Here is a 24,797-nt window from a genome sequence, read left to right as displayed (position 1 = left end):
GAAGGTGGCTTTGACTCTTTCACTCGCGCCGGGATCCTGCGATTTTAAAACGGATTCGGGGGTGATCCAGTCTGAGCTCTTTGGGACTCTCAGCTCGTCGTCGTTGAGGTACCCGCGAGAGGCTTCCAGCTTGACCCGACGTCCAAATGATGAGATGTGCAGAATCTGCTTGTCAATAGGAGGGTCTGATAGGTCAAGGCATCAGCAGCAGCAAGAGCAGAGAGAGAGAGAGGGGTTCAGGGTCAAGTGCCACATGTCATTTGGCTGTGACGGCGATAGCCGGCGTTATATGAGATATGTGATCATCATTGGCTCTGGCTTCCCCACTACCACTACTGCTGCTAGGACGACTATGCATGTGGAGAGCATAGCGTGTAGGAGAACATAGAGGGGTCCACAACGGTGCATCAACGGGATCATACATCAGATCCCTTTTCGACTCGACTCTTGGGTGGTCTCTGGGAAGGCCTCGTCGCTTTCCCTGGCACCTGGTCTGACATCGTCCGCGATTATCATTATCACAACAAAGTCGGACGCCAACACTTCTTCAGTGGAAAATAGCGGTCGAGTCTCTCCTGCTGCTCTCCAATCCTTTCACGACAATGTCTGCCGTGGAATCATACGTTGACCGTGAGCTGGCTTTTTCTTCCACCCTGCCGAAGCAATGAAGCTCATACCCTCCTTATCAGAAACCGTCCAGGTCATCCTGTACGATGGGAGAGTCATAGTGGTGAGTTGGCGAGTGATGGTTTTTTTTCTTTTTCTTGGTTTTGCGCGCCGTACCAGTAGGAACGCAAAGCGAGAGCCCGACGAGACTTAAAGCGGCATAGTCGAACGAGCTTTTTGCTGACACGAGATCCTTTCTCTCTCTCCTTCTCAGGGCAAGCTCAAAGGCTTTGACGTCCGAACCAACCTCATCCTTGCGGATTCGGTCGAGCGAGAATACTCAATGGACGCGGGCGTCGAAATGATCCCTTTGGGACTGTACATGATCAAGGGCGACAATGTGTGAGTGTCTTTTTCGGCTCCATCAGAGGTCAAGCCAAGCCTTCATCGGCGTTGGTTGAAGGAAGAATATTGAGAAGAGCGCGAAGGACAGAACATGACGGCAGCAAAGAGGAAGGACGCGCGAGGTGGGCAGGCGTGTGCCAGGACTGCTTCAGACTCCTTCAGACGGTCACGGATCAGCCAGAGGTCACAGCTCTAGGCAATTTGCCGAGGTGGAGAGATGTCACGCACTGGTTTGCGACAAGCTGGAAGACCCAAGGGTGCCTCGTACCTCTCCCTGCTTCCCTTTGTCGCACAATCTCAATGCCAGCTGTCGTTCTGGCAGTTCACAAATGTGTCTGACCGGAAGCCACAAGGGGTTCTGCGATGCCTCATCCGCTGCACTCCGTCGCTACCGCGTCTCAGTCTTTTCCCATCCATCAATCATGACTCAAAACAAGCCTCGTCCACTTCTGCTCCGTTCGACCTGTGACCCCTTTGACATTCCGCTGACATGTTTCGCAGCGCCTTGGTCGCAGAAGTGGACAACGAGAAGGACAGTACGATCAATTACGAGGAATTACGTGCAGAACCATTACCGGAAATTCGTCACTGAGAAGGCGTGGACTCGCTCCAAAGCATACTTGGCCTCAAAGCCCTTCAACGTGCCATAAATGAACACTGGATGGTACGTCTCGTCCGTGAAGGTCGTTGCGACCCCCACTCGGACACCAATACAAGCACGATCCATCATCCCATGACCTTGGATCGTGTACAAATGATGAGGGTCACCGGTCCAGGGCCTAGACAGAGGAGTCTTATCGTCAATCGCCGTCGTTTACGTGATTGCGTATCATGAGATCTAGATCAAATTGCGAACATGCATATGTACAATTGTTTTTAGGTATTGACTTCGCCGGTCCATCCATCATCGGGGTAGACACAAACATCGATCAGGTCCCAGATCCTCCGCCTCCTCGATCGATAAGGAAAATCGTCTACGTACCTCTTTGTCTGTATTCGGCACCGTTGTCCACGGTCGAACGTGTTCCTTAGGGTTTCCCGACAACCGATACGGGGCCATGGCATAGCATAGCAGACCATGTCAGCGAAGCATCCGCTCAAGCCCCTTCGTCATGACGGTTTGAAGGCTTTCTCAAGGACAAGGACAAGGATCTCGGAACGATAAGTGAGTGTGTTGTGATCGAGAGGAAAGATAGACTACTAACAGGAACCCGTTGATAACGTACCGGCGGGTTACTGACATTGGACCAGCGTTACTTGCCGATGATCATCAGCTGATTCACCTGCTATACGGGACATTCGGAGGATCAAGGCCTCTTCTGTCTTGTCAAAGGTCTGACGCAGGCATCACATGTTTCCCGTTGACATCATCTGTGGATTCGGACCTCGACCTCTAGATCTGATCACACACCACTCCCTCGGAGGAACCTCCTTCTCAAAATCCCTCCGAGACGCATGTTCTATATTTTCGACCTGGGTTCCAAGATTGATTTCGGAGGAAGTTATGCCCATGTTTTCCGGTGGGATATAGACATCATCATCATCATGCATCCATCCATCCACACAGGTTTGCCAGCAGCCTCCAGGAACCAGGAACACCCGAACTCACAGCCGTCAAGGTACTCGCTCTCAGTATGCATGTCCCACAGAACATTCGGCGTCTCCACTAAGTTTTTTTTTTTTCTTTTTGGGCACAATGACCAGTTTATTTTTACAAACCAAAAGCTCTCCATTCGGCAGCCTTTCGCCGGGAATAACTCGTACTCCATGAACAGCGCGAGCCCATGGGACTGCCAAAAGTCCAGAAGAACAACGCCCAGCGGCCGAGAGAGAAAAAAATGGATGTGAAGAATAGTTTTTAGAGTCCGGGGCAAGGGACGAAATCAGGCAACTGGCCCCTTACACGTCATAGTTTGCTGTAGGCTCGGCCGATCACAGTTTCCTATCGAGTCGCCTGGTCTAGACTGCAGGGGAGAGACACCCAACCAGGATGGCAGAGAGGTGCATTGGTGGGAACAGGGAGTGAGTGGATTTACACCGGGGCAAAGGCGCCACCCCACTCGGGTTGAATTCGTAAGAACTGTCTCCGAGAGTCCCTGTGAGAAGAGCTGTTTGTCTTTGTCTTATCTTGAGGCTCGATCGCTCGTCCTCGTCGTTCTGGGCGGTGCGGGGAGACGAGGCTGCGATATTCTTTGTATGGATGGGAATGAATGACGCCCATGACCCATCCGATCGGCCAAGAACATGACTGACTGACTGACCTGGACTCGTGATCAAGACGGCACGTGGGTCACGGACGAAACAACATGCTACAAGCTGCACGCCGTCAGGTCCCAGTTGTACCGATAGAACCCCCTTCCAGCCCGGGTATCTCAGGGGAAAGAGAGATGGCTATGCGTAAGTCAAGCTTGCATCAGCAGGGTAAAAAGAAGCCTATACGAGCTGTGGGCGGCGCCCGGTCTCCGACTAAGGCACTGGAGCCAACGGGGCTTTGGCAAGGGCGGGGGAAGAGAAGCCCATTGACCTGGAACGGGCGGGCGAAGGTGTCCGGCGGCGGCGGCGTGGGTGGGTGGTGGTGGTGGTGGTGGCGGCACCTCGTGGGTAGGAGAGGAGAAGATAGCCTTGGTGACGAGTGGAGTCAAGTACCAGACTCTCTGCTGCATTTGGCTTTCCCATGGAAAAAAAAAAAAAGTGTCACTCGATATTTTTTCTTAGCTCTCGCGATGCCGATTATATAACAAGTTTGGCGTCACTCGGGGGGTGAGGGGAGGGGAGGATGGGTCACTACAGGCAGACGCTGAGTCAAGTTCCCCTCCCTACAGCAGTGTGTCTGTGTGGAAATTTTTTGTTATATATACATCTGGGATAGTCGTGGTCCCTTTCCAGAAGATCATCATCATCGAGATCTACTTGAACGGTCAACATCAGCTTTTAAAACAAACCGATATATTCAGTCCTCGATTGTGCATCCTCTTCATCTCTTTCTACCATTTCTACCACCACTACCACCACTACCACCACCAGCTACCACTACTACGTCCTCGGTTGAGTCGGGGATAGAACGGATCCACAGGCAGGAAGAAATAGAAGCTCCCCTTTTTTGGGTCCTCGCCTTTTTCTGGAATTTATTTTATCAGCTGCTCTGCCCATCTGCCTTCCCCCTCGTGGCGCAGCTGAATTCGACCGGGAATCAACTTGATTTCACCAGGTGTGCAACCTACCTCAGGTGGAGCAAGCACAGTGCTGCTTGCTCTCGCTCTCGCTCTTCCAAACTTACCAGGGGAAGGGAGCCAAAAGAGAAGATCTCCTCACAACCGGCACGGGCAAATAGCGGAGATATAGGCGACGGCAAGTTTTGAAAGACTGGCAGGAACCTCGGCACCACCGACCCAACCAGTCACAAAACCTGATAAGCTATTCATAACCACTTTCTTCCGTTGGACTGTGTTGGTCTCCACTCTCTTCTCCATTTTCCTTCACTATCTACCTGACTTGGTCGTCGTCAGTGTGTTCGTTCATTATTCAACCTATCCAGTGGAGCCGAACGGGTGGCAAAGGATTCTGAACAATCAATCATCTCGAATCCTCTCCGCGTGCTAGTTTCATTCACTACCCAGATCCCGGGATATTTATAAAGTAAACTGGATAGATCTTTTCAACAACGGACATGAGTGCTATTGAAGCACTGCCCATTCAAAGTAAACTCTTCCTATCACCATTCGACATGAACGCCATGTCGCGCGACGAGTCAGACCGTCAAGTAAGTTGTACACTGCAAACCTCCCCCCGTTCGAATCAGATCTGACGTTCCGTTTCTGTTTTCTCAGGACGCCACTGGTCAGCCCGCAGCTGCGGCACCCACAACCCCAGGTTGGACTTCATTCTACCAAAACTTTTCCCTTCCTCGATTCTCACCTTCCGAATGGTTTTCTTCTTCCAACGTCAATGCCACCATGGCCACCGATTACTTTTCCACTGATCCCATTGTGGCTCCACAGGATTCATCGTCTGGACGCTTGGGCGTCAGTGGCAGTGGTGGCGGCGGTCTCACACCTGGACATCCCATCAATGGATTTCTTTCGCCCAATTTTTGGTTGTTCCAAACCGCTTCCGAGGGCACTCATCCCAATCAATCCATGACAAACCTCTCAAGTGGCAGTGACACACCTATGAGTGTCGGTGGTGGGACCATTGAGACTCGTAACAGTTCCCTGAGTACGACGGCTACTCAACAATCTCCTTTCAACTCGGCTGTCAGTATCCCTGGATCTACCGATCAATCACCTGCCATTCATCCCTCGCAGCTCGAATCTGTCAACTTTACCAACCCTTTCCATCATCATCAACCTGAAGGAGCCGCATCAGCTTCTTCCTCTTCTTCATCATCTGTTCCTCAGGTTGGGATGAAATTCGATAGACCCAATGCGATACACACCTCTCTCCTTGTTTCCCCCAGGAAGAGAGGTAAAGCCACTTCGCAGTCTTTGCCGACGCTTATCACCACCACTCAGATGGAGACCAGTATGGATTCGCCTGAATCGTACGAGATCAGTACGCCCGATATCAAGCCTGTAGTTCATCACATCAGACCCCCGCTGAGATCAGAAGCCAATGCAGTCGCCTCTTCATCTTCGTCTTCAGGTCAAGGACACTCGCGTCGAACATCGACCGCCAAGCGACGGATGAGCTCCATGGATTCGTTGATGGAAGAGCCGGACGAGGTCGACTCAGAGCATGAACAATACGAGATTTCAGAAGGCGTGGAAAGGGACGGAATGATCTGGGGCATGAAGGTGGAGGATTATAGAGCGTTGACAGCAAGAGAGAGAAAACGAGTCAGGAACAGGATCTCAGCGAGAACATTCAGAGCGAAGCGAAAAGGTAGGTCTCAGGTTCTCATGACCCGTTCTATGGTCTAGACCTACGTCACGCGATCGCTGACTCTGTCGTCTTCTTCTTCTAGAACATCTCTCGTCACTTGAAACGACGCTCAACGCCAAAGAGACTAAACTCCGCCTGGCGACAGATGAGGCTGCCCGCTTGAGAAAGCAAGTGGCAGATCTCAAGAAACGATTATCAAAGTACGAGGCTGTCTGATCCAGTACGACTATCGCAAGAACTGTTCTCAGCATCGGCACCGACATCTCATTATCCATCATCCATCATTACCATCATCATCAATCAACGTCGTCCTCCTTATATTTCTAGAAGAAAGAATAAAACACATTGTATATACTCATATGTCGTAGACGTATCAAAGCATTGTTGTGCATCTCAATTTGCCTTATTTGACATTTCCAACTCCGAAGCTAGTCTCTCCGCTGTACGGCCCCCTTTTTTCCGTCCATGCCTGAATCCCTTCCGTGCTGTCGATCACTCATTCCTTGTTATGTCAGCTGTCGATCAATCTATCCATAGTGTGAGTGTGAGCTTGATCCGAGATGACGGAAAAAAGAATCAAAACTGATAAGAAGAAAAGTGGAGCAAAAGGGATCTGGATCGTGCCGAGGTGGATCAAAAACGGGCCTCTTGAGCATGTGACTCGGATCAATTAAGCTTATCAGACATACACATGCGACGAGCACGCCGCCTCTTCCATTTCTTACACTCAACAGGCAGTCGCGCCGCTTCGAAACCAAGATGAGTTGAAATGCACACTTCCATGCGAAGACCAGATGCTACAGACGAGAAAAAACAGAACTTTGTGTACAACACGAATCGAATACCAAAAAATAATAAAGATAGCAGCGACCCAGATTATCTGAATATTGTGGACGCTTAGCAGAGGTGACGAAACGCCTAGACCAACTCGGCCGGATCTCCCCCGATGGCGAGAAGGCCCATCCATGTATGATGGATGCCCTCCACTTAGGCCGATCCCACTTCTGCTCCTTGGACCGACGCTTCCGCCTTTTTGGCCCACATGGCTTCAATCTTTCTCAAGAGATCATTCAACACGTATGGTTTGATAACAACTGGGCACGTTGACGATCAGCGGACTATATCCGTATACACCCTTGGGGAGTACACCACTCACCATCATCCATGCCCGCCGCGAGAGCTTGGTCGATCTGACCTTGTCTGGCATTACCAGTCAACGCCATGACCATGTTCCGTTCCAATGTCCCCGCAGCTTCCAAAGCCCTGATCTCTCTGACGGCCGTCAATCCGTCCATGACTGGGGGCACCCGTGTCAATCAGAGTACATCATCATCTGCCAGAAAACTCTCACGCACCAGGCATCTCGAGATCCATCAAGATCACATTATAAGGCTTTTTCTTCCTCGGTCCTCCACGTTTAGCCTGTCTGTCTGCCTCACGAATCAGATTCAGAGCTTCCAGTCCGTTGTTGGCGACTACCACGCTTTAGCTCGTGTCCTGCACCATCAACCTATCACGCCTTACTCACCATCACACGACAGGCCTGCTTTGATGATTTGACGTTTGAGCACGGTCTGATTGATGATATTATCCTCAACGATAAGAATGTGAAGGGACCGTGTGTGGGTCGGGGGAGGACTGGAAGAGGAAAGGACAGAAGCGGCTGGAGACATGCTGTGAGATGGCGAAACTGAGGTACTTCGTTGCGATAGCGAGACAGAGGAAGCGGAAGAGGCATTGGACCCAATCGACAAGTTGGAGGTAGCCGTCACGAGTTCGGGGATGGGAGCGATGATGGGTGCAACGGCTCGAGTTTGAATAAAGAAGCGGAAGACTGTATGTAGAAGGTGCTCAGAAAAAGGCTGCATGAGGGACAAAGCGCACTCACCCGATCCCTCGCCGACCGTACTCAAGACTTCGATACGTCCTCCAAGAAGCTCGGTGATCTCTGTAGAAGCAAGCTGATCAGAAAAAGAATTTGGAGTTTTCAGGCGCCACGACTCACTCTTACAGATGAACAGTCCTAGTCCTGAACCTCCGAATCGAGTGTGGACCATCGCATTGCCCTCTGAATAAAGTGTCAACCGAGATGCAACCAAGATCCGACTGCCTACTCACGCGAGAATCGCTTAAAGAGGAGAGCCAATTCATTCGGCGGCAATCCTGGACCTGTATCCCTCACCGACACGAACAACCACAGCGGTGTATCCTCCGGAGGCGGAGTGATGTCTGGCGAACCAGTAGACCTCGGAACAGCGCACGAGTCTGAAGCAGGAGGCACAAAGGATAAATCGTAGGAGACTGTGATTTTACGGATAGAGCTAGTCGCAGTGAATCGGATGGCTGGGAGAGAGACTCTTTCAGCGAATGCAATGTATGAAGAATATCACATACCATTTGATATGAGATTGGTGACGATTTGACCTAATCTCACCGGGTCCGTCTTGATCTCTGAAACGCGACTCGCTTCGAATGTCTTTCCAAAGTCAAGAGCCAATTGAATCTCCTTCATACGCGCTTCACTAGAGAAGACGGTGAGAATTTTGCGGCCTTCCTTTTTGATATCCGTGTTGATGGCGTGGAGACTGAGCATGTCTGCGGAGCAAGCGTCAGCAGCCTGTATGAATCCTCCCACAGCTTGATGCCTCACCTAGCTGGATCCTAGCATACGATAGGATATCGCCGGCAATGCGTTCCTGAACGAGACCACATTGATAGATACCTGGCCGTGGTGATCAGCCTAGCCCTGAACGCACACGCCACGCCACGCCCGTCACAGCAACTCACTCTCCAACGCCTCGACATCCTCTGCGAGATCCTCGAGCAACTCTTTGGTCGGTCTGAATCCATTCTGACCGCTCCATTGAAGTTGATCTCTGAGCGCGACTAGATTTTCCTTGACCAGACTGGAGCATTGCAAGATGGCAGAGACAGGTGTCCTGATCTCATGAGATGTGAGGTCGATCAAGAGCTCTTGTTGATGTTTCGATTCTTCAGCTTCTCTTCGTCGTTGTTCCGCATCGGCCACGCGTTGTTCTTCATAGGTGATATCCGCCATGCAACCGATAGTGCCGCTCATGCCAGGAGCCAAGAATTCAAGTTTGACAAAGACTGCCGAGACGTAATTTCCATTCTTCCATCTCCAAGTCATTCTGAAATCCTTTTCTCGTCCCATGAGGAATGACGTCCAGTCACGGGCCAGCTGTTGGAAAACATCGGGTTCACAATATCGTTCCCAGTCGCTCGGATCAGCCTCATCAGACATGCCTGCGATACGTCGCCAAGCTTGATTGATATAGGTATTTCTGCCTGATGCGTCGGTTCGAACGATACCTGCCGGGCAGTACTCGCTCAAGAATCGATTCTCCACTTCGCGTTGAATGAATAATTGTTCCAGAGCGTTTCTCTTCTTGCCCACCTGGATCTGAACATGAGCACGAGCGACGAGCTCTTTGGGTTTGAACGGTTTCTCGAGGTAATCGTCTGCACCTGCCAACAAGGCGTCCACACGTGCTTCGTCACCGACCATGGCGGAGAGCAAAACGACAGGGATATAAGTCTTGGAGTTGGCTCGAAGTTTTGATAAAAGCTCCGTACCAGACATACGGGGCATCATGATGTCTGACAGGATGAGATTCGGTGGCGACGCGAGACTCTTTTGAAGCGCCTCCTCTCCATTGGAAGCTTCCAAGACTTGACAGAATGGTGAAAATATCCGCTTGAGGTACTCGCGAATATCATCGCTGTCGTCCACGATGAGAATACTGTCTTCCTTGTCGAAAAAGAGACCTTCACCAAGTTTCGAGTATGGTCCAGAGCCAGATTGGGACCCAGTCTGAGTCTCACTCCCTGTCCCACCTTCACTCGAACCATTCTCCGAGCGACTGGGACCTCCACGCTGTCGATCATCTCGCGCCCAAGCCATGGCTTCTTGTGCCAGATCATTCCCGTATTTGCCGAATGGCACCGCAAGATGAGCGTCTCCGTCCACGTCATCCCTTCCAGTTAATGGTATTCTCGCAATGAACGTCGAACCGTGATCACCATTCGCATTCTCTTCAGCGCTGCGACTGTATACCTCCAAGTCGCCACCGTGCAATCGCAAGAGCTCTCTAGCCAGGGCTAGACCCAAACCTGTCCCAGTGGTTCCAGCATGAATGGCAGAACTGGCGCGATGGAACCATTCGGCTATATGCTCGATCTCATCGCGAGGGATTCCAATACCAGTATCGATGACCGAGATCTCAGCCTCGTCTCCGAATGTCAATCTCACAGTCACGCTACCCTTTTCAGTATACTTGAGAGCGTTACTGATGAGGTTACTCAGGACCGTTTCGAGCAATGTCGGATCGACAAAGACAGACTGTGCGTAAGACTGAATCTCGATGAAGTAGTCGATCTTCATGCGTTCTAATGCTGGTCTGAACAGCGCAGCGAGATCTGCCACGAATTTACCCAGATCAATCGGCACGAATCGTCCTTGAACACGACCCGCTTCGAGACGTGAAAAGTCCATGAGTGCGTTGACGAGTCGGAGTAATCGATCCACATTTCGTTTCGCCAATTGCAGAGTGTTCTTTTGACTGTTGCTGAGATTCGTCTCAAGCAAATCCTCGATGGGACCTCGGACCATGGTGAGTGGACTTCGAAGATCGTGTGCTGCGCCTTTGAACCAAGCGGCTTTGGCACGTTCCATCTTGAGCGCATCGTCAATACGCTGTTGTTCCGCTTCGTACCCTTTGACTGAGACGAGTGTGCTGGCCACTTGAGTTCGAATCTCATGTAACCACGAATCGTAATCCGCATCGAAAGGTCGTCGTAGATTGAGGCCGAGAATCATGAACGCTCCTGGAACCTCGATCGCAGTCTCGCTACAGATAGGCACGACCAAAGCCGACATGGGGAGCTCGTCCCATTCTCGAATTTCGTATCCTTCAATCAGGGATCGACAATCCTCCACGAGTACACATTGTCGAGTCGATAAAGCTTTGAGTATCGGCCATGACGCTTCATCGGCAATGTGGATGCGTCGCCCCGAACCTGACGAGAGAGCAGAGATGGCAGACATGGTAGGTGACGAGAGACGGTCAGCGTTCGGTCCAAAGGCGGATCGAGTCTTGATCGGTATATCAAATGACATGGTTGCGGGCGCTGATGGGTGACCATCCGGGACGCCAACTGTGGATTCGAGGAAAGCTTCAGCAAAGACAGCGGTGGCGTTGGGATCCTTGGGTGGGAATTCTGCAGATTTGACACTGTAGAACAGTCCAAATGGAACATCTTTAGGATTCGTCTCCAAGACTTCCGCGAGGAAGCTGAAGTATTCCTTGACCGTCCGAGCGAGAAGTAGTTGCTCCGACAAGTCTCGTGCAGTGTTGAGCCGTCTCGCGGCCAGCACGGCATCTGTGGTCTCCAGCGCTTGATTGTATATACCCAAAGTCTCGCCATTCTTGCCGGCAATCGGAACATATCGCCAACTGCAATAGAATTCCATGAGAATGCCAGGTCCATGCTTTTTGAACAATAGCAGATCATTGTCACAGTGAACCGGTCGTCCATTGATAGCCTTCTCAGTCAGTGGTCCGATGTAATCCCAGATCGCTGCCCAAACCTCGGCTGCAGGTCTACCAAAACTTCGTGGGTGATCCACGAGACCAGAGTACTCTTCGTTGCTGAGACGCTGATCAGTCCGGTGCAATGAGATGTGCGCCCCAAATCTTGTCTCACTATATCAACTGAAGTCCCTTGCCTAACCAAATACACTCCATGGCATTACTTTGGAACGCCACAGATATTAATGGATCCACGACATCCTTCCACCCGTCTCGCGGTCCAATGGCGGTACTTGCCCAATCGTAGTTGTCTACCAAAGCCCAGTATTTATCCGCTGAGGTCTCCATCTGTCGGACATTGGGTCCGGTTTCTTGAGGTTGCCGCCTAGTTTTCGTTCGGTGTTTCGATTCGACTTGACGTGATGTTGCGCCGCTGGAACTTGACCCTGACCTCTGATCGTTCACAGGCGTAGTGGCTCCTTCATGCGGTGGTGTCGGTGTGACTACACCGGACGGGAATGTATCCTCGCCTTCATCATGTTCGACGAAATCCTCCTCAGGAGGCGTGAAGGAGGTCCGCAGAGTTGAATCTCTTGAGGATCTCCTGCGAGCCACCGGGACGGGTGATGATTTTGGAGAGACAGAAGGCTCAGGAAGAGGAGGACTAAACGTCGTGATGGAGTAACTGCTCTGAGGACGTTGAGATCGAGGTTGAGAAGTGACGATGCAAAAGTAATGGGTTGAACAAGCTGGAAGGATAGGTAATGACGTTTTCGATAGATCCAATTTGACAGCTGGTTCCAAGACTTCCAACGTGAATAACTGTTGTTGGACTGTAGGTGATTTGTCCTCTATCCAATCTGCCAGTCTGTCCAATCCTGCACTCCCAAGACAATCCTTCAGCAATCTCCCCTCTGTCATCCGTAACCATTTCTCATTACTCCAGACGACTGTACTGGTCGTGATGCCAGAGACAAATGCGGAAGCTGGTCCAAATAGAGATGGGCTGCTTGAGGAATGACCACTGCTGCTGCTGCTCCCGCCGCTGCTACCACCACTATGACTACTGCTGCTGTTCCCACTGAAACCAGTCGCTGCCATTGCCAAAGGTGATGCTAATCCTGGTGAATCTGGACTGGTCAAGGGTGAAATATTGTCATCAGGTCTGACGGTGATGTCTGTGTCTGTGGAATAAAATCTAGGTCTCTCTGTCGAATGTCGCCATGGTATAGGAACGACGAGGACGAATGCGGGGAATGGGAATGCCTGTGGGAGAAAGAGTATGTGGGTCAATAGTGATACTACAAACGTCTGCTTACCTCTAAGAATGGGATCGGAACTCCCGACAGGTCCATTCCGTCTAATGCTTCAATCATGCTGAATCCAGAGCCTAGCGATACAGTGAGAGATGCAAGGGAGGGGGGGAAGGTCCGAGTCGAGCTCCCCAACCTGAAGAGCTCCCTTGATGAGTCCCAAAAAATCAGAACGAGACACGAGAAGACGAGAGCAGGATGACTTTATCGAATTCGCGACGTATCCATCTAGGCTGATGTATCTCCCAGAGTCCAGAGTGGGGTAAAAGGGCAAGGCGAGAGGAAACAGCAAGCGGGGCCGTCTCGCCTCCCACGAAAAATGTTGAGCGTGACCGTGTATGTGATCGCTCCAGTGCGTGCAGTGCGTGCAGTCAGTCAGTCAGTCAGCTTGAGCTCGCCGCCATCCGACTGTCGCTGCTCGCTGCTCACGCTGTTCTTCGCCCAAAATCGTATGAAAAGAAGGGGCAAAAAGTCCCAAAAGTGGCGTTTTTTCTTGTTGGGCTAGGTCAGTCTGGAATCGGCTAGAGATTACGTAAGTAAAGGGTCCTATGACGCAATGGTGCCTGAGAATTCCCGTGAATGTTCACGTGGCAATGTAGACAGAGAGTGGCAGGCAGTATACCATTGACCTGTTGGTGTTTGACGTGGTGGCACGGCGAATGAAGTCTCCCGCCAGTCAGTACCACCTTCTGTACCTACAAAACCACCAGCACCACCGCCGCTGGGCTGGTTCTGGGCTGCCATGCATTCCCTTATTAGCTGGGGGGGGCGGGCATACGCCTGGAGGCTCACCATTCTCAGGCGGCGCCACGATAACCCAGGAACAGGGGAAAACCCCCCAGAAAAGTGGCTAAGAACGTAAACTTGCGGGTTGACAGCTACAGCGCAATCGAGAACACAGTGCTGCTGCGACTCATGCCTTGAGTGGAAGCGAACATGGTCGGCAGCTAGGAGTAACGGTATGCTCCCGAATGATGCGAGAGATCGACAGGGTAGCGTCGTAATGATCGGCGTGCGTGCGTGCGTGCGCGCGAGGGGAAGGAGGTGAAAATTGATCTCGTGTGACTACTAGAAAGTCTTCTGGGTGTATGCGGCTCACCCGCTGCTGAGGGACTCTGAGTCGTCAGGTCAAGGCCTTACGCTCTAAGCTGACTGACTGAGGTTCAGCGCTATGAAACAAGTGACGGGACCTGCATTGAAGCATAAGTCGATGATTGTTGTCATGTAATCAAGCCCAAGGGATCTGGATGGGAGTAGTCACTCGGACAATTTCTCTATTATCCCTATAGCACCGTGCAGTCCAATCCCTGGAACCTTTTCGCCTGGTCAAATCCCCCAGTCCCAATCAGATGCTGCCTGCACGTCGTACCCACAGAGGGAATGTCGCAGAGTAGGCCAAGCTTCGTAAGTCGAAATATGCGGGAAGTATTATGCATATGATGGCGTCCTTCTTCTTCTTTTTCCTCTTCTCCTTCCTCTCCGTCTTCCTCTATACGTACATGATTCACACCCAACGGATTACAAAGTGACCAAGAGGTATACAAATGAGTTTTCGAACAAAATAACCATGACAGGTGGGCAAGAAAGACTCCGAGATAAGTTTAGCAAGAAGATTTCCAATCAGGGCTATTGACCGTGACTAAAGTTTGAATGTCAAGCGACGCCTGGTGAAGCGACGCCCGGTATCGCTGCGCGGCGCTGGCGCTACCGCTGCTCCTCGGTCATATGCCTGAATCTGCTGTGATTGGCGGCGCAGAGACCAGATTGGAATGTCTTTCCACCTTGTATTCTTGACCTGGCATATCCGCGAACAAGACTCTAGCGGCCCCATTATGACCTGATCCTTCTCTCGTCATTCTAGATGGCGATCGCATGGTTCGGGCAGGTGAGGGTGAATGAGCGAGGAACATCATCAACTCGGCTGCGTCCTTGTCGGCTGCATCGGGTGGTGTTGTATTTCGAACGGATCTAGTCGTCTCGGATATGACCGTATCGCTTGAACCTTTCCGTGGTGGTGCTGGAACACCATTAGTGCTGGAAGCGATGATACTTGGTGATGTTGCGAGCGGAGAATGACGTGGTGGAGAGGTGGTGGTATCTTTGGAGGAGGAGGAGGGAGGTCGGGAAAGATCTGTGGCTATAGGAGGAAGGAGAGATGAACCATTGGGGAGTGAAGCGTGTCTCGCATGACGACCGACAGTACGATTGGGACCTGTTGACGAGGCTGACGGTTGACGAGGTGTTGGTTTCGGCGAACCACTCTCAAACATGGATGTGAGAGCCTTGGCAGCATTCACATCTTGGTACGTCACGGGTGATTGAGGAGCTATCGGTTGACTGGTGCTCTGACTTCGCCTTTCGAACCGTGTGGAAGGGCCCAGAGGGGATGGAGGGGGATAAGGATGAGCGGAGCCCGAAGCGCGTCGAGCGTGGTGGGAATGATGTGGGCGACGTGGCGAACGAGGTGATGAATGTCTGTATTGACTGGGTCCAGGGACAGAACCATAAGCTCCGGGAGAGGAAGGGTACCGTAAGTGGTCCGAGAACGATCCATGAAGATCATGCTCATCGTCCTCTGTCTCAGCTCGAGACCGCTTACGGGGAGACGAAGGGATAGGCGATCCATTTCGAGGTGGTGGAAGGGGTTGCCATAAGACGTCGATGAGTTGCCATGGACGGGACGGAGAAGGAGGTTCGTATGGGACCGTATGGGGTGCGAGGGCGTGAGTGATGGTATCAGGAGGGGGATGGATCGTGAGTTTATCGCCTCGCCGCCGCGGAGGCGTTGGTGGTGGGGGCAACTTCTGTCCAGAGGAAAAAGAAAGGTCAGTCCATGTCATAGCTGTGTTGCGCGATCGTTTGAACCCACCGTCTCGATCTCATTCAACGATAAATCTGTCCATCCATTCTCAGCCTTCATGGAGGCGAGTTTGAGACGTTGTTGAAGCGTTTGCATCGTCTAAACCGAAACGATCAGCCAAATGTGCTTTTTTCCTCCCCTGCGAAGGCATCCATCCATCCATCCAATCCAATCCATCCCATCGCCCGTTCACTGCGTCCCAGTCCCATCGACTCACCTGCTCCAACTCCATCCTCTTCTTAAACTTGTCCATATCCTCTCCTTGACTCGTACTCAGAGTCGATGACATGCCTCCAACACTCGTCCCACAACTGCTTTCCGACGTTTCTCCTACCATCATCCCATGCCCTCCAAAAGCGCCACTCCGTGTTGTCCCTCCAGAACTCTCTCCATTGACATAAGAAGAAGACGCCGTCGCAGTCGAAGTAGGTGTCACTTCTCTTGAATGTACCATGTCCACCACGTCGTCAGTCATGGACGACGCTACGTGAGACATGTTTACCGAGGCGAGATGGAGGATGCAGGAGGATGATGGAGGATGATGATGTGTGCGGATTACCTCAAGGACGGGTTAAACGCGTCGTGGCGCGATCTTCGTCCCCCCCCAGAATACTATTTGTGACACGTTCTGGATAGTCAACTTTCCACTCCCGGCCAACCGAACAGCTCCTCCACATTCAACTAGATGATCAATGTGACCTTCAACATGAATAGGATAGAAATGCATCCCATGTCCCAAATGGTCGCCTCTCGCGTACATACGCGTAGGAGCCAACCAGTCCAATCCACCCACCAAAAGTCACCTTGAAGCGGGGAGCGAGAGATTGAAAAATTTTTGGCAGAAAATTTCCTCTTGAGAACTGAAAAAACCGGCTTTTCCAAATTCGGCCATCAAAGCTGCTCATGAGGCAATGAGGCGGCTGCTACCTGCTACCTGCTAGCTGCTGCTGCTCCAGCTCCAGCTCCTGCTGCTCCTGCTTGCCGGGACCCTAACCATCCCGCCAACTTACCCGCTTATGGAGACTATGGAGACTACGAGCCACGGAAAATGACGTAGAAGGAGAGTTACCAGATCATCTGACCTTCTCAGCGGGCTAGGGGGTGTCAGGGTCCAGATCATGCTGCATCTCATACCCAGCCTGCCTCAGGGAGTAGTCGTCTTAGTTGCAGCCGAGTTAGAGAGGCTGCTCTGTGCAATTAGGTCCCTTGAGCCTCACATCCCATTCCTAACTCTCCCCCCGGCCCCGGGTGAGACCATACGGCTCTTCCGTCCATTGGGGAAAAATCGGAAGGGCCATTTTGGACCAACAGATTTCTCCCAACTGATCGCGATCACATGATGGTATGAATGAACAGCAGCAGCCGCTGCAGCAGCTCAGCAGCTTGCACGTCTGTGTGCAGAGTGCAGAAGAACGGAAAAATCTTGAACACCTTTTGTCGTTCCCCCCCATCTTCCCGCCGCTCTCCCGGAATCAAAAAGGGCCGGGCCGATGACAATCTCAGCATGTCACGGTATTACAAACCCCTTCCTTCTGTCATCGTCCCAATCATTCTTGCCGTAGCTGCTACCCTGAAACCCAACGGAACAACACGATGACTGTACATCTGTTGCAGTCGTCGACCCTGCATGATAATCATATCCTTATAGGCTTCAGAACACTCTGCAAGTGTTTTTTTAAAACTCACACCATGCGACAAGTTGAGATCCAGTACAGAGATCGGAAGAACGTTTCTCCTCCGCTGTTTGTGACCTTGATAATACGGTTGATTCGGTTGCATTCTATCCATCTTGGGACGCCAAGACATGGTTGCCGGGCTTCCAAGTGATAACGAAGCGACTATCGGTCCGAGTCCTTTGGTCGACAGCATCATCATCATCATCAGCAGCAGCAGTCTCGCTTGCGTTATGATACCATCAGAATCTCTCACCCTCTTCGCCGTCATCGTGCCAGGACATCTTTTGACCTTCACGGTAGATGACACTTAGGATCTCGTTGAAGTCTACACGAGAGTTGAGGACAGTCTGGGAGACGGAGCGGATGCTGTGAGGCCTCCTTCAGCAATATCTGTGGGGTACGATTGCCTCGCTCACTACGTCAGTGCATCGAGGATGCAGCTCGGTGACTGGTCAAAGGGCAGACTCGCAGTCGCGACATTGTACTTGTAATCCTTGCCCGAATTGATGGCGAAATGTTGAGCCAGCAACGCCCCTTTGACTGTGGAGATCTAGTCAGCTTGCAGCTCGAATGGGGCACGCGGAAGAGCCGCTGACTTGCTGCCTGAGCGGTATATCAGCTGCGACCACAGCTCACAGCTCACACTTCTCAGGGATCGCCGTTCGAAGAGTGACGTCTCAGGCTGGGAAGCAGCAGCTTGATACTTCTCCCATAATCCATCTGCCAGCTCTGAACGATTCGAAAGGACATGGTAGATCGTGCCGGCTCTAAGCGGGGGACATGTCAGCGGGAAGGAATTGGAATGTCCGCCAAAACAGTCGAAGCAAAGTTGGCGCAGCGTGGTAGGCCGAGCAGGATTCGAGCAATCTTGATCAAAGTCGGACAGAGTCCCACTCCACTTCGACACAACTTGGACAACACTTCGACAGGCCTTTCCGTCTACTAAATCTTGACAATCACCTGCAGGCAGTCCGAAAGCGATCTGATACCAGTTCGAGGCAAGAGGTTATCCCCTCGACCGATCGACTCACTCTCGCGGAAGAGCATAAACCATGATTGTCAAGCCCAATTTCGACCTCGTCTCAATGTTGACGCCTATCCCCGAATCAGAATGGACGGCCGCATCGCCAAGATACGCAGGACATAAAGACTGCAATGAGGCGGCTGAGGTGGTGTGACTGCCGTTCAGAGGAGGAGGCTTGATATTCTTGCAATTCACACACTCCTAAATCACGATCAGCGATCAGCTCAGCGCCTATGTTGGATCTGATGACTCACCCAGCGGTCCCATCTGTATCGACAGTTGGCTCTACCACATCGATCACATACCCATCCTGTGTGGATTTGATCAGCCGCATCGGGCAGAGATCGCTCACCTCGAAGGAGACTACCTGAGCCGGCATCTTGCGTCGGCTCCTCCGGTAAGGCCGGAACGACGTCGTATGGCATATGTTCGAGGCCGGGAGGACAACTCACGGGCTCAAGGAAGTCGGGATGATAACTCAGTTTGAAACCCGGTGAAAGAGGAAAGAAACCGATTGTCGTACTGAGCATCCAGAATTGATGACAGGTAGGTGAGAGGCACATCCAGCCTTCAATATACACCTGTGGCGTGGCCACGCCGCAGGACGGACAGATCTTGGAACGATCAACACTGGTGCATGTTAGACAGAATGCCGACGTACAAAACTTACTATGCGTTGAAGATCGGCTCAGACCTAGTAAATGGTGCTTTCGATCGCAAGAGCTGATTCCCCGGCAGCATACGGGCAAGTTTGCTAGACAAGGGTCCACCGGACAGATCGTCGTCGTCGTCCGACTCAGAACAGTCAGAGCATTCGTTCAGAAGATCTTCAAGCGGGAGAAATGGCTGAAGGAAGATGCGTTCCGGCTGTCGCGGCTCGCCAATGAGTTTACAAGAGAATTCTTCCTGGCTCATAGGCTGCGATTGGGTTGGAGAGATGTCCGTGGCGGGGGCTTCGGCGGTGAGCGATGGAACAGCCTTCTGAGGCGGAGTGATCGGCGGGGTCAACAGACCCGTCGTAGGATCAAAGATGGCCTCAGTCCTCTTTGTCGACAGATCAAGCCGCAGAGCGTCGAGACATCTGGCATTATGACCATTTGAGGACGCACAGAGTCGGTCGATCTTGATTCGCTCACGGAGCCCTTCCGAGTCGAGTGTCACTCGCTCAAGTGGATCCTCCCTTTCGGTCTTTTTGTTGATCCACCATGGCTGACCTTGCGATTCGACCCAGTCAAATCTGACCTTGTATCGATGAAAGTAATCTCGCCCCGAAGGTCCCTTGATCCCTCTCGCGACAGGTTCAGCTTCGACCCAAACATACGAGATCCAATACCTGGCGAAAGGCTCATGCGTCAGCATCTCAGACTCTTGACACTTTCTGTCGAGGATCCTTGAAGGTATAGACGAACCGCTCACCATCCCAACACAGCATAGGCACATCCCAATTTCCAAGGTAATTGCTGGTACCCTTCTCCGGCGATCAATACGATTGGCGTAGACCTTTTCCAAGCGTTGATGAGCGTTTCGACCCTGGCGTCGGTTGGAGATTGGTCCGCAGCCAGTACCGCTTGATTCTGACGACATGGATGATCCTCTTCGATGCGCGTACACTGGCCGCCGCTGGACCCTGCGGGTCAACTCTTCACTCCTGCCGGAACTAGACCGGCTCACCCATGAGAGATGATGACTTTACCATCAAGCGCCCAGACATCCCTTGGGGCAGGAAACGCCTCAAGAAGATATCCATATGCCGTGCCTTTGGACATGTATAGACCAGATTGAAAGGCACGGTAGTATGGTAGAGTCTCGCATAGCTCTTGACGTGACTGAGCGTTGTGAGATTCCGGCCGTGGAGTGCGGTATGGTGTCGCTCACCTCAGCCCATACCGGGGGTCTTTGCTGTGGACGGATGCCTTGTTGACGGGCGGTCGGGCTAATGTCAAGCGGTTCAGCATCACGATGCGAGAGTCTAGCTATGATTCGAAGGACTTTGCAGAATCGACTGGAGGGGTATCCTGTCTTTGTGATGCGTTCGTTGTCGTGAACTTCAGGTGGGATAATCCTCTCTCTGGATTTCGCTTGGGCACCATCCGGGGGTTTCCCTTTGTTGATGTCAGGTAGCGAGGTGGATGGTGGAGGCACCAAAGGCTCAGGTTTGGATGTCGACGGTGTCAATGGGCGAGAGGGATGCTCTGAGGATCTGATCGGCTCGAACAGGGATGACTCTGAGGTCTTGGCAGGCGTTGGATCCAGCCTCAAACCAGCCACAAGCTGCAAGCCTGAGGTGCTTGAGGAAACTTTGCCGATCGGTGGGCGATCCGACTCTGACCTGGAAATCTCTTCACTTTGCTGTTCGCTCGTCAGGGTCGCCCTCCTATGTCTACATCCAGACGGTCCGTGCTGATGCTTCGCAGTTTTGCTCATTTGATCTGGACGCTTGATACTCGGCTTCGTCACCTTGATTGGTCTGTGCTTCGAGTAATGCGACTTGGTCTTCCTCACTGGACTTGGAGTGGATGATGGCCCAGCATCTCCTTTCACATCCACATCCTGCTCCTCTCGTAACCATTTCGGGAGCCTTTTGACTCTTTTCGCCCTGCCCTCTGGCTGATCCACCATCGCGAGCTCCCTCTTTCTTTTCATGACGTTCCTCGTGATCATGCCAGATACAACAGGCATCGCGCCGTTCCGGGGCTTCGAGTCTGAGGATCTTTTGTCTGACGTAGTTGATATTGCGAGGGTCGACAGTCGGGTCATTTGACTGCCCGAATGCAGTGACATCTGTGAAATTCGGTGCTTCAATCGTGATTCCGGTTCCATGTATCCACCTCATAGGTACGGGGCACAGCTGGGCTTATCCATATGCCTTGAGTGTATCCCCAGCTGCCTCCCTCAGTGGACTTGGACCGGGACCTGCTATGTCAAGAGTTCTGAAGCATCTCAAGACAGGCGGCCTACAGCCCATGAGGTTGGGGATTGGCTGTGGGTCACCGATTTCCTGCCCTCCAAGCCTGTGACAATCATCCAAGAAACAACGTAGGTATGGCCTACGCCCCGCGCGTCCCAGCGAATATACAACGGTTGTTGGAGACATTCTTGGGAATTGCCGATCTCTCGGCTTTTATCATTGCCGAAAATGGTTGACGTAATGTCATCTCCTCCACGTGGGTGCAGCAGCCCGCTTGGCCTCAGAGCATGGACGACCTTGGAGAGGGCATGCATGCGTAAAGCTTCTGAACATGACTGTGAGGATGATTTGTATTCTGAAGGGGGTGAGTAGTCTAACTAATCGTGGTCTATCTAATCGACTTTCCCTAAATAAAGCCCTTGCTAGTGGATGGGGTCCCCTCCCACGTGAGAGTGGCACGAGACTCTATTATTGTTGATTTTTGATCGAACCACCTTTTTATACATAAAGGTGGCGCCTGCCATCTGTTGATCAGATCTGCTACAGTATATAGCTGAATATTCATCTCCACCATTTTCATATCTTCCCAAGCCAGAAACACTCTCACAACCTTCTCTTTTTCTCTCTCTCTCTCTATCTCGGTAAGATGAGACTCTGTCAAAATCGCCCAGATGGTGGATTCAGCGCTCACGTCGAATTTGGAGGTCAAACGATCCTGTCGACATGTTTCGACGATACCATACTCATACCTCTTGGATCATGGGCTTTCATCCTCTTCACCGGCATGTCATTCCTCATCTTTCGCAGGCGGGGACAGGCATCCAACGTGGGAGATCATTTGATGAACCATGGAGGCAAAGATGTGGAATTGTCAACGGCGACGAATCATCATCCTTCTCATCTTGTTTCTGAATCGCCAGCCACCACCACCACATCGTCTCCTGCTAATCGCTCGACCTATCCAAGGCTACGTAAAACTCTTCTGGTCATCATAACCTTCCTCCTCGTCGCTCTTGTTGCCATGCACGCATTGGAGATCGCTAGACTCTCGGCAAATCACCAGGGTATAGGTCTTTTACCTTTTGTCTTTGTTCCCCTGCTCCTCATCATCGTCAGCTTGTACGTCCCCACAACCGCTTGGAGCCGCGACGGGTTCACTAAACCCGCTCGACCTCATGGTCTCGTGTGGCTCATAGGCGTCACGCTCTATTGTCTCTGGATGTCAGCGACATACGGTGTCAAGATTTGGTCTCTCAAAGCAGTGTACAATGTCATAGGAATGCGAGCGTACGACGGAGTCAACAGTCAGTACAAGGAGTCGGACAAAGTGGTAAGAGCTCCCTTCCCTTGTCGGACATATCCCAGTCACTATACTGATACCCCAATCGTTATAGGTCGATTCTGTCACCATCCTCGCAGTATACTACGTTTTCATGATGTTGTACGTCAACATGATATTCTTCGAGTATAACGTCTACGGCTGGAAGAGGTTCTGGTGATACGAGCCATCATCACCGGACCAGTATGCATATATGAAAATACATCTCCAACATCGCTCAGAAATCATCCCCAGACCAAACGTGCCTCTTGGCAAGGTCCCAGTACCCTTCGTACCGCGGAGTGAGCCATTCCTTCGCCCTCGTATCCGTCTCAGCGTGTCTCGCCCGGAACAATCTGAATGCTCTCTCTGGCACTTCCCCACTCCAGATCAATTCGCATTTATTGTCCTCTAGACTCTCAGGATTCGGCTGGGTAGTCGGAGCAGATGTCGATGGCGCCGTCTTTTCACCTTCGCCCTCTTCATCGTCATCTTCCTCTGGCATTGGTCGAGCTTCCTCTGTCCAATCAATTCGGTTCTCCATCAATTGACGGTAGTGCTTGATCCCTTTATCTGTACCTTCCACGAGAACAAGGGCAAAGGAAGGGTGAAAAATACAGACACCCGACAAGAGATCCTTCTTGGCCGTCTCTCGCACTTTAAACTTGTGTCGACCGTTCGTGAGGTATTTAATTCTCAGGGGAAAAGTCAGCAGTGTCTTGGGTCCGTACTATATCATCAACTCACTTGAACGCGGCCGCATAGATTCCTCTACGCTCACGCGACACCATTTGTTCGTACTCCTTCTGCTTTCTCTCCTCTGTCGTCAACTTGCGCTCCTCATTGTCCATCTCATGCTTTTGTTTCCTCATATCGACCTCTCGCCTCACTTTCGCCTCCATCTTGGTCGGATCAGCCACCGCATCCGACGTCAAGACCTTCATGAGGTTCGCCAAGCGGACTTTTGGTGGATCAGGAGGTATCAAACCCATCTTTTGTCTGTCCCGTTTGTCCTCCAACTCGGCTTTACGTCTCTGTCTTCGCATCTTCTTCTGCTCCTTCTTCGTAAGCATCAATCCTCTATCCGGTTGCTTCTTGTCGCTAGGCGCCGCAATGGGAATGGGGTGTTGTATCAGATGAGTTACGAGAGAGTCGGTGGAAGAAGTGATCCATTCCAAGCCTTTCTCAATTTCCGCATAGCTACTTCCAGGCGGAAGAATCGCCTGATCCCACCATTCGAGTTCAGGGGGCGCTTGGCGCTAGAATTGACGTCAGCAAAGTCCGCAAACTTTCTTTAATGATCCCACTCACTTTGAGACTCCTTTCCAACGTGTCAAACTCGCTATCCAATCCAGCCTTTCTTGAAGCCTCTGCGATTCGCTGCTTCAACGCCTCCAGCTTCAACTCATTCCTCAATTCATCTCCCTGTTGGACGTATTTGCCGGGCTGGCTCAATTTCATCTTCCTCGAACGTCTTGAATTCGATGAACTGGCCTCGCCATCAGCCGTAGGAGCCGCGGGCGCAGGTTTCGAAGCGTATGGGTTCAGCGAAGGCGCCGGAGCAGATGACAAGAGTTTTTTGCCCGAGGGCGGGGCAGTCACTTGATTGGCCTTGACAGTCGAGAACTTTGGTGCCATCGTCTTGTACCTGTCTCTTTCTCGCCTCTTTTCATTCTTATCCTGCTCGAGTTGAGCTTGTTTATCCTGCATCAACAGTGGGTGAAGCGCGATAGAGGTGTTGGTACTGGGTGGAAGTGCAGCTTTTGTCGTCGCCGTCGAGGTTGTTGTCGTCGTCGTCGATGTCGAAGCATTCGCCCCAGGTCTAGGCGCACTACCGGACAAGTAAGGGTTCTGATTCCTCACTTTCATAGCTTCGATCCTCGCTTTCGCAGCTGCTAATCTCTCTGCGACCGACGCGTCCATCCTCGGTTGAGGCGGCAGAGCAGCAACCCCTACAGGCTGCGATGATTGAGCTGGCGTAGGTGCGGAAGCACTGGAAGATCGAGGAGGCGGAGGACCAGGAGGGAGAGGTCCAGATCCTGTGATGGCTGCTTTTCGAGCTGCTATTTGAGCTCGAATGGCCGCAATGTCCAGAGCGGGAGCCCCTCCACCAGCAGGACCTGCCCCTTCGCCCCTGGCTCTTTTCGCCTCTGGCCCCGAACCATCGTCTCCTGCTCGACGACTCGACATAATGGCGAGAGCGTCGTATGGATGGTCCTAGAAACTGGCCACTCAGCGAAGGCCATCTTCAGCG

General features: G+C 51.9%; 7 protein-coding genes across 7 annotated transcripts; 3 read left to right on the top strand and 4 right to left on the bottom strand.

The window, feature by feature from the left end:
- Positions 1–254: 254 nt before the first annotated feature.
- Positions 255–1,883, top strand: BD324DRAFT_628188 (putative u6 snRNA-associated sm-like protein lsm8). The gene is made up of 4 exons (XM_022016095.1): positions 255–630; positions 690–730; positions 881–1,008; positions 1,513–1,883. The coding sequence occupies exons 1-4, from the start codon at positions 603–605 to the stop codon at positions 1,601–1,603; spliced, it is 288 nt and encodes a 95-aa protein (XP_021870390.1). The 5' UTR covers positions 255–602; the 3' UTR covers positions 1,604–1,883.
- A 3,081-nt stretch (positions 1,884–4,964) lies between these two features.
- Positions 4,965–6,108, top strand: BD324DRAFT_608980 (hypothetical protein; the record flags this gene model as incomplete). Its single annotated transcript, XM_022014135.1, has 2 exons — positions 4,965–5,892; positions 5,975–6,108. 2 exons carry the CDS (start codon positions 4,965–4,967, stop codon positions 6,106–6,108), a joined length of 1,062 nt encoding a protein of 353 aa, XP_021870389.1.
- Positions 6,109–6,647: 539 nt separating this feature from the next.
- Positions 6,648–13,214, bottom strand: BD324DRAFT_628177 (hypothetical protein). Its single transcript, XM_022016094.1, has 12 exons — positions 12,764–13,214; positions 11,620–12,710; positions 8,680–11,564; positions 8,543–8,614; positions 8,287–8,487; positions 8,011–8,235; positions 7,898–7,960; positions 7,781–7,840; positions 7,421–7,726; positions 7,248–7,367; positions 7,049–7,189; positions 6,648–6,986 (listed from the first exon to the last, which is right to left on the bottom strand). Exons 1-12 carry the CDS (start codon positions 12,818–12,820, stop codon positions 6,880–6,882), a joined length of 5,328 nt encoding a protein of 1,775 aa, XP_021870388.1. The 5' UTR covers positions 12,821–13,214; the 3' UTR covers positions 6,648–6,879.
- A 957-nt stretch (positions 13,215–14,171) lies between these two features.
- On the bottom strand, positions 14,172–16,353 carry BD324DRAFT_628170 (hypothetical protein). Its single transcript, XM_022016093.1, has 3 exons — positions 15,835–16,353; positions 15,627–15,716; positions 14,172–15,561 (listed from the first exon to the last, which is right to left on the bottom strand). The coding sequence occupies exons 1-3, from the start codon at positions 16,111–16,113 to the stop codon at positions 14,479–14,481; spliced, it is 1,452 nt and encodes a 483-aa protein (XP_021870387.1). The 5' UTR covers positions 16,114–16,353; the 3' UTR covers positions 14,172–14,478.
- Positions 16,354–17,532: 1,179 nt separating this feature from the next.
- On the bottom strand, positions 17,533–20,936 carry BD324DRAFT_651527 (hypothetical protein; the record flags this gene model as incomplete). Its single annotated transcript, XM_022018348.1, has 11 exons — positions 17,533–17,659; positions 17,710–17,833; positions 17,890–17,896; positions 17,937–18,060; positions 18,325–18,518; positions 18,572–18,627; positions 18,670–18,947; positions 18,988–19,650; positions 19,734–19,937; positions 19,989–20,143; positions 20,193–20,936. 11 exons carry the CDS (start codon positions 20,934–20,936, stop codon positions 17,533–17,535), a joined length of 2,676 nt encoding a protein of 891 aa, XP_021870386.1.
- A 636-nt stretch (positions 20,937–21,572) lies between these two features.
- BD324DRAFT_628157 (hypothetical protein) lies at positions 21,573–22,765 on the top strand. The gene is made up of 3 exons (XM_022016092.1): positions 21,573–21,589; positions 21,642–22,555; positions 22,620–22,765. The coding sequence occupies exons 2-3, from the start codon at positions 21,872–21,874 to the stop codon at positions 22,722–22,724; spliced, it is 789 nt and encodes a 262-aa protein (XP_021870385.1). The 5' UTR covers positions 21,573–21,589; positions 21,642–21,871; the 3' UTR covers positions 22,725–22,765.
- Positions 22,766–22,781: 16 nt separating this feature from the next.
- On the bottom strand, positions 22,782–24,733 carry BD324DRAFT_651525 (pre-mRNA processing factor 3-domain-containing protein; the record flags this gene model as incomplete). Its single annotated transcript, XM_022018347.1, has 3 exons — positions 22,782–23,238; positions 23,291–23,802; positions 23,855–24,733. 3 exons carry the CDS (start codon positions 24,731–24,733, stop codon positions 22,782–22,784), a joined length of 1,848 nt encoding a protein of 615 aa, XP_021870384.1.
- Between the last annotated feature and the right edge of the window lie 64 nt (positions 24,734–24,797).

Source organism: Kockovaella imperatae (assembly GCF_002102565.1).
Source record: "Kockovaella imperatae strain NRRL Y-17943 chromosome Unknown BD324scaffold_8, whole genome shotgun sequence".
Lineage (NCBI taxonomy): Eukaryota > Fungi > Basidiomycota > Tremellomycetes > Tremellales > Cuniculitremaceae > Kockovaella > Kockovaella imperatae.
Note: the sequence above shows the minus strand (reverse complement) of the source record. Positions and strands in the feature narration are given on the sequence as shown.

Bases quoted from the DNA above. Each gene is read 5' to 3' on its own strand.
- BD324DRAFT_628157 (XM_022016092.1), top strand. From the start codon at position 21,872: ATGAGACTCTGTCAAAATCGCCCAGATGGTGGATTCAGCGCTCACGTC. The intron at 22,556-22,619 runs GTAAGAGCTCCC...CAATCGTTATAG, and splicing joins ACAAGGAGTCGGACAAAGTG to GTCGATTCTGTCACCATCCT.
- BD324DRAFT_628177 (XM_022016094.1), bottom strand. From the start codon at position 12,820: ATGATTGAAGCATTAGACGGAATGGACCTGTCGGGAGTTCCGATCCCA. The intron at 12,711-12,763 runs GTAAGCAGACGT...TTTCTCCCACAG, and splicing joins TTCCGATCCCATTCTTAGAG to GCATTCCCATTCCCCGCATT. The intron at 7,368-7,420 runs GTGAGTAAGGCG...AAAGCGTGGTAG, and splicing joins AGCAGGCCTGTCGTGTGATG to TCGCCAACAACGGACTGGAA.
- BD324DRAFT_628188 (XM_022016095.1), top strand. From the start codon at position 603: ATGTCTGCCGTGGAATCATACGTTGACC. The intron at 731-880 runs GTGAGTTGGCGA...TCTCCTTCTCAG, and splicing joins ACGATGGGAGAGTCATAGTG to GGCAAGCTCAAAGGCTTTGA. The intron at 1,009-1,512 runs GTGAGTGTCTTT...CATGTTTCGCAG, and splicing joins ATGATCAAGGGCGACAATGT to CGCCTTGGTCGCAGAAGTGG.
- BD324DRAFT_628170 (XM_022016093.1), bottom strand. From the start codon at position 16,113: ATGTCTCACGTAGCGTCGTCCATGACTGACGACGTGGTGGACATGGTA. The intron at 15,717-15,834 runs GTGAGTCGATGG...GTTTCGGTTTAG, and splicing joins AGAGGATGGAGTTGGAGCAG to ACGATGCAAACGCTTCAACA. The intron at 15,562-15,626 runs GTGGGTTCAAAC...TCCTCTGGACAG, and splicing joins CGTTGAATGAGATCGAGACG to AAGTTGCCCCCACCACCAAC.